General features: G+C 46.2%; 1 protein-coding gene and 1 pseudogene across 1 annotated transcript; one reads left to right on the forward strand and one right to left on the reverse strand.

The window, feature by feature from the left end:
• Nucleotides 1–9,649: 9,649 nt before the first annotated feature.
• Nucleotides 9,650–9,805, reverse strand: LOC110297088 (large ribosomal subunit protein eL39-like). Its single transcript, XM_021165872.3, has one exon. The coding sequence runs from the start codon at nt 9,803–9,805 to the stop codon at nt 9,650–9,652; it is 156 nt and encodes a 51-aa protein (XP_021021531.1).
• Nucleotides 9,806–13,035: 3,230 nt separating this feature from the next.
• LOC110297091 (spermine synthase pseudogene) lies at nt 13,036–14,134 on the forward strand (annotated as a pseudogene).
• The last annotated feature ends 223 nt before the right edge of the window (nt 14,135–14,357 follow it).

A 14,357-nucleotide genomic window follows, 5' to 3' on the forward strand; every position in this document is an offset into this window, starting at 1 on the left:
GTTCCTTCCTTGTTTATTATTTTTCTTCAGATTGCCCAAATATTGTCATTTAATTATCTGCTTTATGGCCAGCAAAATAGCTCAGCAGGTAAGAGTGGCACAAAGCATGAAGACCTAAGTTTGATCTTAGAGACCCACATGGTCAAAGGAGAAGATGGACTCCCCCTACAAGTTGTCCTCTGATTTACACACACACACACACACACACACACACACACAGAGAGAGGCAAGCACAGCATACATAAACACAATCTTTCTCACTTACTCTCAGATACATACACACTCATGCCCACACTGAGGTGAGCCCGTGCACATGTGTGAACAGATACACTCACAATTTTTTTAAAGAGTCTGCTTTAGTCTTGTCTTAATCAATAACAACTGTGATCTCACATTTTACTGTGCTACAAACATTCTTTTTATTATACAAGAAAACAAACATATAATTGGCTATTCAAATAAAATTGTCAGCCTGAGGGAGGGAATCTCCACTGGCCTCTTCTGGTCCATCCATGCCCTGCTCCATCTGGGAAGTAGAGGTCGGCACACGGCTTCAAACAGTGCAAACAGTTGCCTTAGCTTGCTTCCTGTTGCTGTGTTAAACACCACAATCAAAGGCAACTCAGGGGAGAAACTGGCTTATCTGGCTTACACTTCCAAGTAACAGACCATCACTGAGGGAAGTCAGGCTGGGAACTCAAGCAGGAGCCAAGCAGGAAGCATGGAGGGCGGTCACTTACTGGCTCACTCTCCCAGGCCTTTCCAGAGGAGCTGTGAATTGGGACAAAATTACTATGTGCTGTTCCTATTTTTCTGTTTCACCCACAGCTGACAGAGATGGTGTTGTGTAACAAAACTAATCCTGAGGAGATGGCACACACATCTCTTCACCCTACAACAGGGAGTTTGTGACAGACCAAAGTACAGATCTCACTGTAAGGGTCCATGATTCACCGAAGAATGATACTCCAGACTCAAATAGTATGCAAACACAGAGAGTGTTTACTCTGCAAGAAGTCCAACATGCGGGGGGGGGGGGGGGAATCCCATTCCCAAGATAGAGAGAGAGAGAGAGAGAGGGACAACCAACTGAGCTGGCAGGCCTGGTTTAAAGCACATTAGGGGATTCCAAGGTAGGTGACCTTTATCTTGCACCATCTCTAGGGACATTCCATTAAAGGGCGTGGGGGCTGGAAACTGAGGTCTGGAAACTGTTGCTGGGGAAGTCTGGAAACTCCTGCTGACCCATTGTCTTTGCCTCAGGCCAGGTGGCAGGCAGCCTCTGATGGCAAGGCAGTTTCTGACTAACTACTTGAAGCCTGAGTTTTGCTGCTGCTGCTGCTTCTGCTTCTGCTTCTGCTTCTGCTTCTGCTTCTGCTTCTGCTTCTGCTTCTGCTTCTGCTGCTGCTGCTGCTGCTGCTGCTTCTGCTTCTGCTTCTCCTCCTCCTCCTCCTCCTTCTAATAACTGATTTTCATGGGCTTGCCTAGACTTAGGCATAGTCTCCTAAACTGCCAATTTGAAGCCTGTCGTGGAGTCGGCCTAGCTTTCTCACCACCAAAGTCCAACTTTAGTGAACCACTGAGTTTTACTGGGGTTACTTATAGGAGTACGGGTGAGGAGTTACTGACTGGAGCAGAAATGACTCAAAGACAGGTGCTCACCAAACCCCTTTGTACCACCCTTTTCCTTCCTTCCTTCCTTCCTTCCTTCCTTCCTTCCTTCCTTCCTTCCTTCCTTCCTTCTCAATTCCCCTGCCCTGAGTGTGTGTGTGTTTGTTTGTATGTGCGTGTGTATGTGTGTGTGTGTATGTGTGTGTGTGTGTACCAGTTAGACTAGACTAGCTTGCCAAGGAGCCCCAGGGAGCCTCCAAATCTACACCTACAACTTAGCAGTTCTGGGGTCACAAGTGTGCATCACCATGTCTGGTATTTTCTTCTGGTTTCTGCAGCTCGAAGGAAAGTCTTTGTGCTTTTGAGGCAAGCACCTCACTGATGGAGTTGTCTCCCCTGGTCCCTGAGCTTGGACTAGCTACATCAGAGGGAAGCTTGCTGCGCAAGGGCTTGGTAATCTAGTCACTAATGGTATTATCATCCCCCACATCCAAGGTCCCGGAGGTGCTGAAAGCTAGGGCTGCTTTGGTGCAGGAGCTGGGCACCTTTGTGAGTTCTTGCTTCCTAGGCTCTAGGGCAGATAGTCCCAAGGGCTATTTCTGTAAGACATCAGCCGTGCCATCTGTTACCACAATAACTGTCTCCAAGTCACAGACCAAGCCTCCCTGGGAACTGAGTCCCTCGGGTATAAGAGGAAGATAATACTCCAATGAGGCTCATGAAGGATGCCATCAAACTGAGACAATGTGTTCAAAAGTCTTCAATGTACCCCAAAGTGTGGTTCATATGTATTAGCCTTTATTCCAGAGCCCCAAACCCCCACCCCCGTTTGGGGAGCCTTGTTAAATGAGTAGGTGTTGGTAGCCAGTAATGAACCTTTGCTTCCTTTTCCAGAAAGTTCCACAGGGAAAGGCTGTGTTACCAATCAGAAACATTCTGTGCAGAAGGCTAAAGGTTTCCAAAGATAAATCACTGATGGGGAGCCATCCCTGGGTGTTGGGAGTTTCCTCAAGGCTTCCTTAAGAAGCACTAGAAATCAGACTTTTAGTCATAGATAAGAATAGGGGACAGGGAAACATGAGATGACCCAGCAATTCTTGCTACCTTTCAAAGGACCTAGGTTCAGTTCCTAGCATCCACATATGGCAGCTTACAACCTCCTAGGGGCGGGGTTAATTCTGGGGGATCTGTCGCCTCCTCCTGGCCGCTGTAGGCATCAGCATGCACAGGGTGCACTTACATACATTTAGGCACATACACATACACAGAAAATAAAAATAAGTAAATATTTTTTAAAATGAGAAATATGTAAACTGGATTTGGTAGCTTCTGCTTGTAAACTAGTACATAAGAGGCTGAGACAGGATTGCCATGAGTTTGAGGCCAGCCTGTGCTACAGTGCCGACGCTATAAAGAAATGAGTTTTAAATTCACAGGCTGACTGTAGGGATGGCAACTCCTGAGCTTGCTTCAATTTCCTTCCCAGGATGCTTTGTTGTTGTTGCAGTCTCTATCCCTAAAGGGATGGGTTTGGTTACCAATCAAAAACATGAGCTTGCTCAGTCTCCTTCCCAGGATGCTTTGCTGGTGCTGCCATCTCTATTCTTAAAGGGAAAGGCTGTGTTACCAATCAGAAACATTCTGTGCAGAAGGCTAAAGGTTTCCAAAGATAAATCACTGATGGGGAGCCATCCCTGGGTGTTGGGAGTTTCCTCAAGGCTTCCTTAAGCAGTAAGAGAGAAAGAAATCTTTCCCCAGGGTAAGGGAAAGATTTGCCAAAGTGTTCCGTGAAGGCTGGAGCCCCCCGTGTCTGGAGGCTTGTTTCTGCTCACCCGGGTTGCAGCTGTTCTCTCTCGTCTTTGATCGTCATTCCTGTGTCCCATCCAAGTTCTTACCTCCTAGCCAAAGCACTTGATTCCTGTTTCCTAGCCTCCCGTTGCCGCCTCATCCTGTTAAGACAGATGCCAAATAAGCAGTGTATTGGAAAGAGTTTCTCAATTAGCTTTGGTGCAGCCCAGCATCCCCTCTCTAAGTGTCTGGCTCATAAATTAATTTGTCCTTAAATCGAACTCAATTCCACACATCACTCCTCTATCCTCAAAGTCTCACCAGGCTCACTATTAGCTCCCGAATTAATTCCCATCAGCTGAGCTCAGCCTTAGAAGTCTTCCTCCATCTGGTTCCTCAGGGTAACAGCCAGCAGATCCAGACCAGACTCAATAACAGTCCTGGCAGATGCAGCCTCTGGCAACAGTGTTACTTAGTAGTGAGACTGGGACTTGGGTATGAGACCTGGTTCCTTTATCAGGTGCTTATTGGCCTCACATGGGTATCAGGTGCTTGCCACTCTCATGTCCTGCTCTCAGGATCTTCTGCATCATCTCTGGTCTGATGCTCTGCCCATAGTTCACCTACAGGCATCATACCTCGGGTGTCTGCACAGTTGTCACCCAATCCCTTCTACCTTCATTTTTTTTTTTAATTTTACTTTTTATTGGCTATTTTATTTATTTGCATTTCAAATTTTATCCCCCTTCCCAGTTTCACCTTTATAACTCCCCTATCCCCTCCCCCTCCTTCCTGCCTCTATGAGGGTGCTCCCCCACGACCCACTCACTCCTACCTCAGTGCCCTAGCATTCCCCTACACTGGGGCATCAAGCCTCCACTGGACCAAGGCACTCCCCTCCCAGTGATGCCCAATAAGGCAATCCTCTGCTACATATCCAGCTGGAGCCATGGGTTTCCCCCCCCCAACCCTCTATGTGCACTCTTTGGTTGGTTGTTTAGTCCCTGGGATCTTTGGGGGGTCTGGTTGGTTGATATTGTTGTTCTTCCAATGGGATTGCAATCACTTTTAGCTCCTTCAGTCCTTGCCCTAACTCCTCCATTGGGGACCCCATGCTCAGTCCAATGTTTGGCTGTGAGCATCCATGTCTGTATTGGTCAGGCTCTGGCAGAGCCTCTCAGGGGACAGCCATACCAGACTCCTGTTGTAAGACCCCCGAAGCTGGGCCTCCACTCAAGTCCCGGGATGAGCTGGCCAGCACCCCAATGACTCGAGAGAAAACCACACCTGATGCAAACTGCATTATTATTATCAGCTAGCTGAGGCCAAACTCCTCACAGCTCGCAGCTCGCAGGGCAGGGGAGTTTGACCCCCAGTGGTAACAGTAGGGGGCTTTTAAAGGAAAAGTGAGGAATTGGGAGGAGTTGGGAGGAGTTGGAAGGAGAGTTGGGAGGAGTTGGGAGGAGAGTTGGCTACAGCTCCTTTCTGGCGAGGCGGGGGTGGGGGGGGGTGGGGAGTGAGCTGTAGCTCCTCTCCAGCATCTATCTCCATGTCCTTGTAGGTCTTCCTACAATTATCGCATCTCTGGCTATACGGCACAGAAACAAAAAGGCTTTTTGCTGGCTATAGAGAACAAAGAGCTTCTTTCTGGCTGTATTTTTAGAGATCAGGGAAAACAAGTTTGGGGAACGTCCAGGGGCTTTACCTTCCAGGGATAAAGGTTCTAAGTTGGGGGCCCCTACTGTCACCAAGTGCTTCTTGGCATCACCAGTAGTGTCTGGGTTTGATGTCTACAGATGGGATGGATCCCTAGTTAGGGCAGTCTCTGAATGGCCTTTCCTTCAGTCTCTGTTCTACTCTTTGTCCCTGCATTTCCTTTTGACAGGAGGAATTCTGGATTGATATTTCTGAGGTGGATGGGTGGCCCCATTCCTCAACCGGGGGCCATGCCTATCCACTGGATATGGTTTCTACATGTTCTCTCTCCCCTTTGTTGGGCATTTCAACTAATGTCCTCCCTGTTGGGTCCTGGGAACCTCTTGGGTACCTGGCATATGGAACTTTCTAGTGGCCACCCCCAGTTCCCCTTCCCCTCTGCTACACACCTCCTTTCAAATTCCTGACCCTCTGTACTTCTCCCCCATCTCCTCCCATATCTGAACCAGTCATTTTTTAAAAGCTAAAAACAAAATATGAATCAGGTATAAAATTGTAAGCTTTTAAAGTTAGGATAGATGGTAGTCTGCCTTATCTAAATTGACAGATATGATGGACTAGGTGTTAAGTGTATATCATACTTAATAATTTACATAGTTGTAATGGTTATGCTCAATTTATTTCTGAAAGAAAAGAGCCTTTTAATTGGACAGAAGGGAGAAATGTTGTGGGTTGCCCAGTGATATTTGTATTCTGATGTTAATTCTGCTTCCTCAGGAGGGGCTGCCCTGATGAGGAGTGGATCACGTACTCATGTGATTTCATGTGACCCTTCTCCCCATTTTAACTGGTCAAATAAAGGCTAGAATCTGCGATTGGGCAGTGGAAGGGACTGGAGGTTCAAGAGAGTTGGGGAAGAGTAGGGAACAAGAGAGGAGAAGGACTGGGGAAAAAGAGGTGGAAGGAAGATGGAGCAGAACCACATGGCCTGAAGAAGCCACAAGTAGCAAGGGATCTCATAGCTGGGGAATAGATTAGTGTAGTGGTAGATCTGTCAATCTAGGTTGTAGCTTATAAATATTATAACTAAGTTGTGTGGTTTTGCACGGGCTTATTGGAGTTGGAGATATACTACAACATATGTGTGTGATGTGTATGCATGTATGTGTGTGTGTGTTTGCATGTGTATGGGCACAGGTGCCTGGCATATGTGTGGTCGTTGAGATAGAACCGGGTTCTTAACTGAACCTGGAGCTCTCCAATACAGACTTGCTGTCCAGCTTGCTCTGGGAGATCTGTGTCTAGCTTCAGAGTGCTGGAATTACAGGCAGGCTGGGCTGCCCAGTCCACCCAGCATTTATGTGGGTGCTGAGGCTCTCATGTGTATATGGCAAGTGGTATATCCAGTGGGCCATCTCTCCAGCCCCTGTACTGCATATTCACGTTCCTCTTCCAAAGGCCCAAGTCATTTGCAGACGTCATTCTCAATCAGGATGCAGTCTGACCCTATCTTAGGGGAAGTCCCCTGCAACAGCATCTCTAGGTTTCTGCTCAGTCTCCCCAGAGAGAGAGAGAAGGTCTTCTGAGCTCCTGCTTGGAAAGCAAGGATCCAGCTTCCAGCACGTTGCCACCCCCAGCACTGAAAGGGCTAGAAGTTGCTGAGTATAGTAATCAATATCTCTCTTCGATCTCTCTCTGCAACTTAAATTCCATTGTCTTCCGGTCCAAGCCCACACTCGATGGGTAGAGTTCTGACTTCTGCTGAATTGAGACAAGGCAGTATCCAAGGGAAGGAAATGCACCAGAGAGCACAAGTCCAGCTGGTCCTCCGTGGATGGCCCACCAAGTGTTCAAAGTAACCTCTACACACTTAACCTCTCATCCAGACCTCTTCCCAGTCGTCTCCACTTTAACTACCCATCTGTTGCCTGCCATGTTCCAAAGTCCTTGGGGCTCTCTCTTCTATCTCTCTGTGTTTGTGCCCGTGGGCATGCATGTGGTAACCAAAGAACAAACTCCAATGTTGATCCTCAGGCACCACCAATCCCGTTGGTTGATTTTATTGTTTTGTTTCTTGTTTGGCAGCTGGAGTTTTTGTTGTGTCTTTCACTGGCCTGGAAGTCACCAAGCAGGCTAGCTGGCTGACCAGCAAGCTTCAGGGATCCTTCTGTTTCTCTACCTTGCCAGAGCTGAGACTATGAGTGGGTGGTACCACACCTGTCTTGAACACATGCCATGCGTGCATTGTGGGGATGGAACTCAGATCCCCATACTTGCAAGGTGAATACTTTACTGACTGAACCATCTTGTCAGCCCTTCTTCTACCTCTGAAGAGCCGGTGGCTTGGGGTTTGGCTTGTGTTCTTTGCTCAGTCATGTGTCCCCCTCCTTTGCTTTCTTTCCTGGTTCCAGAATGCTACTGCTATCATTGTCTTCTCTCGTAAGATCTTCCCACAAAGCATCTCTTTAAGCCCTTGTAAGAGTGGAGGTTTAAAGGCAGGGTTGCCATCCATTTGTGCTGCCTCAGCTTACTCTCATGCCTGTCTTCTTTTTTTTTTTTTTTTTTTGGTTTTTCGAGACAGGGTTTCTCTGTATAGCCCTGGCTGTCCTGGAACTCACTTTGTAGACCAGGCTGGCCTCGAACTCAGAAATCCGCCTGCCTCTGCCTCCCGAGTGCTGGGATTAAAGGCGTGCGCCACCACGCCCGGCTTTCATGCCTGTCTTCTGCTCCAGGCCATGCTGAGAGCTTGGTTGGTCTTATGTGGAATGACACGTCAGTGAGTTTTAATGAAAGCTCAGCCTCACCCAAACTGGTTCTTGCAACAAGAAATATTTAGTGACAGAGATCAAGACAAATGGACAGCCTAAACATTGGGAATCTGGAAAGCCCAGTGTAGGCTCTCTAACTTCTATATCTTAACCACCAGCATCCTAACCAACCATCAGCATCCTTTTGCTGCTTATATGTGGCATCAATCCTGCCATTTTGGATACTAAGGCTGAGTTGGTTTTAAGCCATTTTTGTTCACCATTGTAACTAGGCTCTGCAGTGATCCACTTATGTCTCTCCCTTGGATTCTCATGTGCAGTCTTTGCCTCAACCCCTCATACTCATGGGTCTGAAGAATGGTAAATATGTAGAGGTTTGTTTTTTTTTTTGTTTTTTTGTTTTTTTGTTTTTTTTTTTTTTTTCCTCAAATCCCCACACTGTCTCCTCCAGCTTCGAGTAGACTTAGAGTCTAGACAGGTTCACCTATAGACTTTGAGAAAATTAAGAAAATATACTACTTGGGATTCCTACAACACACAAAGCTCTAACACAGTCAATAAGGAGACGGTGTCCTCTTTGGTAGGAGCCTACATGCAGTGCTCCACCCAGGCAGCACACGTGGGTCCAGTTCTACTGCAGACCAAGGGGTCTCTCTGAGGCTTTCCTCTGAACTCATGGCTAATGCTGGCCTGTCTCCCTCCCTCTCTTTTCCTTTCCTTCTCTTAGTTAGAGGAGACTTTGATGAAATGAGCCTCAGCTGACAGTGGAGGCAAGAATGAATGTCCTTTCTCAAGTGTCTACTGTTTGATTTTTTTTTTTTTAATGAATGGAATTTGGTGAGGAGCAGTTTCTAGATTTGCAGAAAAATCAAGCAGAAAATACCAGCTAGTCCTACCACCACCTCTAATAAGTGTGTTGGACTAGTAGGAACCTGAATTCTCACTAGCAAGCCATGAAATCTGTGGTTGTACAGTCTTGGGGTTGTTCCTCCTATAGGTTATAAGAAGCACACGATGCCATGTGTCTGCCATACAGTATCACAGAGAATAATGTCTTCGTCCTAAGAACCCTTTGGCTTGCCAATGTTTCCTTTCCCTTCTCCCTCTCCTGCCCCTGCTCATAGGAATTTTTAACCCTGAATGTTCTGCCCCCTGTCATCTCTGACTACTTCATTGTCCCTCTTGTAGGGGTGGAGAAGGAGGAGGAGGAAGAGGAGGAGGAGGAAGGGTATGGTGATTAATCTTCACTATCAATGTGACTGGTCTAGAATGCTGAGGAGACACACCTTTGGGTGTGGGGAGCATGAAGGTTAGGAATCAACACTGAGTAAAGCTGGAGAAGAGGGGAAGTGAGCTGAGCATGGCCCTCCTGGGTCTCCGCTCCTAGACTGGACCCAACATGATCACCTGTATCATGCTACTTTGCCTTTCCCACCATGCCAGACTGGACCCCCTCGACCTATCAGCGAAGATGAAATCCTCCTTTCTTTCTTTCTTTCTTTCTTTCTTTCTTTCTTTCTTTCTTTCTTTCTTTCTTTCTTTCTTTCTTTTCTTCCTTCCTTCCTTCCTTCCTTCCTTCCTTCCTTCCTTCCTTCCTTCCTTTCTCTCTTTCTTTCTTTCTTTCTTTCTTTCTTTCTTTCTTTCTTTCTTTCTTTCTTTCTTTCTTTCTTTCTTTCTTTCTTTCTAAGGTTCTATATTTTATTACTGGCCAAACATCCTAATCTAAGACACGAAAAGTCTCCAGGTTTAAAATGTTGAAATCCATCTGGTAGGACTGATTGATGACAATTCAGTATAAATCCTCAGTCTTGCCATTGTGTGAATCCTTACAGACCCACCTTCGTTCTCCTCCAGTGTCTTCTCTTAGAGTTGTACCTGATTTTGTTACCAGTTTTCATCCAGATCCACTGAGGAATAGGACGATTTTGCTTTTGTTTCTTGGCCAGGAATCGCTTGATTTGGAAAGTCTTGTGAGAAGACATGGTGAGAAGCCGAATCAGGAGTAGCATGCACGATGGCAGAGGAAAGGAGAAGAGAAAGGCTGGGACCGGAAGAAGCAAACTCCTCCTTTCTTTCTTTCTTTTTTTTTTTTTTTTTATACATGGCAGGTTCTTTTCTTTTCTTTTTCTTTTTTTTTTTTTTTAAGATTTATTTATTTATTATATGTAACTACACTATAGCTGTCTTCAGACACTCCAGAAGAGGGAGTCAGATCTCGTTATGGATGGTTGTGAGCCACCATGTGGTTGCTGGGATTTGAACTCGGGACCTTTGGAAGAGCAGTTGGGTGCTCTTGCCCACTGAGCCATCTCACCAGCCCCCAAACTCCTCCTTTCTTAATGTTGGTTTTTGTCATAGCAAGGAGTGAAGTAGCTGGTATAGTTGAGAAGGTTATGAGGGAGGCCATGGCCTTCCTTGGTGGCCAACTTTTCTCCTCTAATCTCCCACAGAAAGGAGCCCAGCCAAAAGAAAACTCAGCACAAGTGAAGCAGGCTACCCCTTCCTTTCCCTCCTCCCCTGCTGCTTCGTCCTATCCAGAAAAAGGGAGCTGACATCAGCACACATTTCAGAAGGACATCCCACGGAAACAAAGGTCCTTTACTCCATGGCGACACCTTAGAGCATCTTTATAAATACACACTTTACTATGTTACTAGAATGTTGACGGACAGTGCGTTTCACTGTGCCAGTGAAGGACATCTGCTAAAAATAAAGTCTGTGAAGATTGTTTTGCCTCGTACAATTCTGAGAAAGAGTTTCCACTAACAGAGTCCAGTCCTGTTCCTTCCAAAAACTGACTCTGGTTGTCCTTTGTGGACCACAGGGATATAACCACATGGGCAGGACCGCAGGCAAAACAACAGAGTTTGTAGGAGTGGGTATTCCTCCTCCCACACTGAATTATGCTGTGGTGAATGTCAGCATCTGAAGACAGACTGATGCTGACATCAGCCCCTCTGTGCCCGTAAATACAGGAGGGTTCTGCTACCTGCTGTTCATCAGGAGGATGCTGGCCAGGGTCTTGATGACCTTTGTCATTAGAATGGAAGACTGAATGGTCTGTAACTTCTTACTCTTTGCTGTTCTGTGATAAAATACTCCCAACAAGATCACTCTAAGGGAGGAAGGGTTTATTTTGAGTCACATGTTACAGTCTGCATTAGTGGGGGAGTTTGGGCAGCAGCTGGTCACTTTGCAGATCAAAGGAAGCAGATGGAGGGTAAAGATCAATCTATTCCTTTCACTCAGCCCAGGATCTCAGCCTAGAGAACAGTCCCACAGTGGGTCAGTCTTCTTATCTCAATTAACGTGATCAAGATAATCTCCCATAGGCATTCCCAGGTGCTTATCTCCTAGGTAATTCTAGGTCTCTGGCAAGTTGACAGTTGAGATTGAACATCATGCATAGGCTCTATGAGTTAGAAAGGCCTCGTGATCAATAGGAATCTACAGTTGGCTGAATGGTGTGCTCTTGCTGGCCTCAAACTCACTATATACTTAAGGTTGTCCTTGAACTTCTGATCTTCCTGCCTTCACCTCCTGAGAGCTGAGATTCCAACCATGCACCATCAGGATTGGTTCATATGGCTTGGGGGTGGGTGGGGGTGGGTTTTGAATCCTGGGTTTTTTCCTGCATGTCAGGCAAGCACTGTATAAACTGACCTACATTCCCAGCCCTGGATTCATTTTTCAACACCCTGTAGTTTTACCTTGCACTTGGCTCCATGAATTTCTCTATGTAGCCATCCTGATCCAGGGATGGGGCAAGCCAGAATGGTAGGAGGACACTCTGAGGGATCGAGCATCAAGGGTTGAAAACCACCATAAAGCATTCTAATCTCCGAATGACTGGCAGCAACTAGAATATGCCAGCTAGATCTCTGTCCTACATGTGGGTGGCTTGATGTGAGGGTCCAAGAAAGAGCCCAACATTGACTGAGACAATCCTTTGGAGAAAGGACTCCTGGGCTTGGAGAGCAAGGATCAGAGGGGTGATCTGAGCCATGCTGGTTGTGATACTTGGATACCTCCGTCTCTGCCTGTGCCCCACTTCCTTAGTCTAGATTTTGAAGAGGAAGAAACAGAGACATGCTTTCTCTGGGGCAGGCATGAAGCACAGCATCCTTTCTATTAGGACCAGAGGTAAAATTGGGTAGATTCTATACATTCTAACACATACATAGATGTATACATTCACGAACACATTCATGTATAGACAGTCTGACTGTCTTCATTACTCTGTACTAAGATTTTACTCTCCATAAGAAATAGTCCAGGCTGGCCCACTGGGTAAAAGCACTTACCCGCATGGTGAAGGAAAGAGCTGACCCTGAAGATTGTCCTCTGACCTCCACATGTGCACTGTGGTATACATGTGCCCTCCCCAAATAAAAACTGTAATAGAAAATAAAGATATAATCCCCTAGACCTGGCATCGTGGGTGCAGTATGTGCGTGTTCTGACTGTCCCTTTTTCATCTGCTCCCTATGTCAGAGCTGTCATGAGTGCTTAGCCATGTTACTCCTAGCAGACTCTCAATGCAGCCCCCTAAGCATTCTGGGTAGTGACTAAAATTACAGCATGTCAAGACCATGGACACAGACTTGAAGCCATGGGAACAGCAGTCCTTTTTCTGGACCAGTCTATGGGATGTTGTATACATAAAAAAATAATTTGTCTGTTTTTCATCTTAGACTCCTGGGGCATAACTTCTAAACCCTTGGAATTCCCTAAGTGGTAGGAATGTCTATGGTAGTCATGGTGGGCCCTGGGTCACTCCCAAGTTTATACTAACAAGGTGACTGTTGGTGACTGTTGTGTATGGGCTGGATAATGATCTAAATAACCGTATTTTTAGTTTTGTGCAGATGAGTTTATTAACCATAAAGAAAGCCAAAGTAAAAGAACAAATAGAAGAGATAAGGAGAGAGAGAGAGAGAGAGAGAGAGAGAGAGTGAGAGAGAGTAGATAGATAATAAACACCAAATTAGATGCTCAAAACATCCAGCAACAAAACAACTAGGGAACTTTCATTAGACAGTCTGGGGTGTGTGGTAGAGTAGCAGACAGATCAGAATATCCTCTTAGGTGAGACTTCCTAGTAAAAACACAACAGCTCCCCCACCCCCCTGCTGGCCCACAGCATGACGTGCTGTGGTCCCTCAGTCTCCCAAGGTTGCTTCCCCAGGCATGGCACAGGGTCCCCCACTCTATGGCAACAGCAAGACACAGCATGCTCGACTTCACGCTCAGCGCCAAAGCTGATGGTGAGGCCATTCTGCAAGTCCTTCAGTCCACTTTTCAGGAGCAGGGGATGACAGAGTCAGTGCACACCTGGCAGGACCATGGATATTTAGCAACGTACACAAACAAGAATGGCAGCTTTGCCAATTTGAGAATTTGTCCACATGGATTGGTGTTGCTGGACCTTCAGAGTTACAACAGTGATGTGCAAGGCAAACAAGAAACTGACAACCTTTTGAACAAAATAGAAGAAAAAAATTAAAGAACTGAGTCAAGACAGTACTGGGCAGGTGAAGCAATTACCATCCATAGTTCGAGGAGGGGCCATTGACAGATACTGGCCTACTGCTGATGGGCTCCTGGTTGAGTATGACATAGATGAAGTGGTGTATGATGAAGATTCACCCTATCAGAACATTAAAATTCTACACTCAAAGCAGTTTGGGAATATTCTCGTTCTCAGCAGAGTTGTTAATTTGGCAGAGAGTGACTTGGCATATACCGGGCTATCATGGGCAATGGTAAAGAAGACTACACTGGCAAAGATATATGGATGGATTTTGGGAGGTGGGATGGAGGCATATTATGTGAAATTGTCAAACTGAAACCAAAGAGGGTCACTATGGTAGAGATTGACCAAATGGTCACTGATGGGTGTAAGAAATACATGCAGAGAACATGTGGAGATGTCTTAGACAATCTTAAAGGAGACTGCTATCAGGTTCTTATAGAAGACTGAATCCAGTACTGAAGAGGTACGCCAAAGAAGGGAGGGAGTCTGATTATGTGATTAGTGTTTGACAGCTGTCCCTATCTCTACATCTCCAGAAGATTCCACACGGGATTTCCTCAGACTGATCCTCCACCTGTCAATGAAGGTTCTGAAACAGGATAGAAAATACTTCTCACAGGGGAACTGTGTCAACTTGACTGAAGCCCTGTCGCCCTATGAAGAACAGCTGGGGCACCTGTATCATCCTGTAGAATTCTCAAAAGAGATTGTCTGTGTCCCTTCATACTTGGAATTGAGGGTATTTTACACTGTTTGGAAGAAAGCTAAGCCTTAAAGATGAGCATCCCCTGAATGTGTGCTGTAAGCCTCCTTCCTGACCTCCATATGCCGTATATGCCATCAAAGGAGTCAGGCAACTGCTCATGAATTCCTTCAAGTGGTTTTTTTTTTAAAGATTTATTTATTTATTATATGTAAGTACACTGTAGCTGTCTTCAAACACTCCAGAAGAGGGCGCCAGATCTCGTTACGGATGGTTGTGAGCCACCATGTGGTTG

Source organism: Mus caroli, unplaced genomic scaffold, assembly GCF_978045245.1.
Source record: "Mus caroli unplaced genomic scaffold, Mus_caroli_1 scaffold_7, whole genome shotgun sequence".
Lineage (NCBI taxonomy): Eukaryota > Metazoa > Chordata > Mammalia > Rodentia > Muridae > Mus > Mus caroli.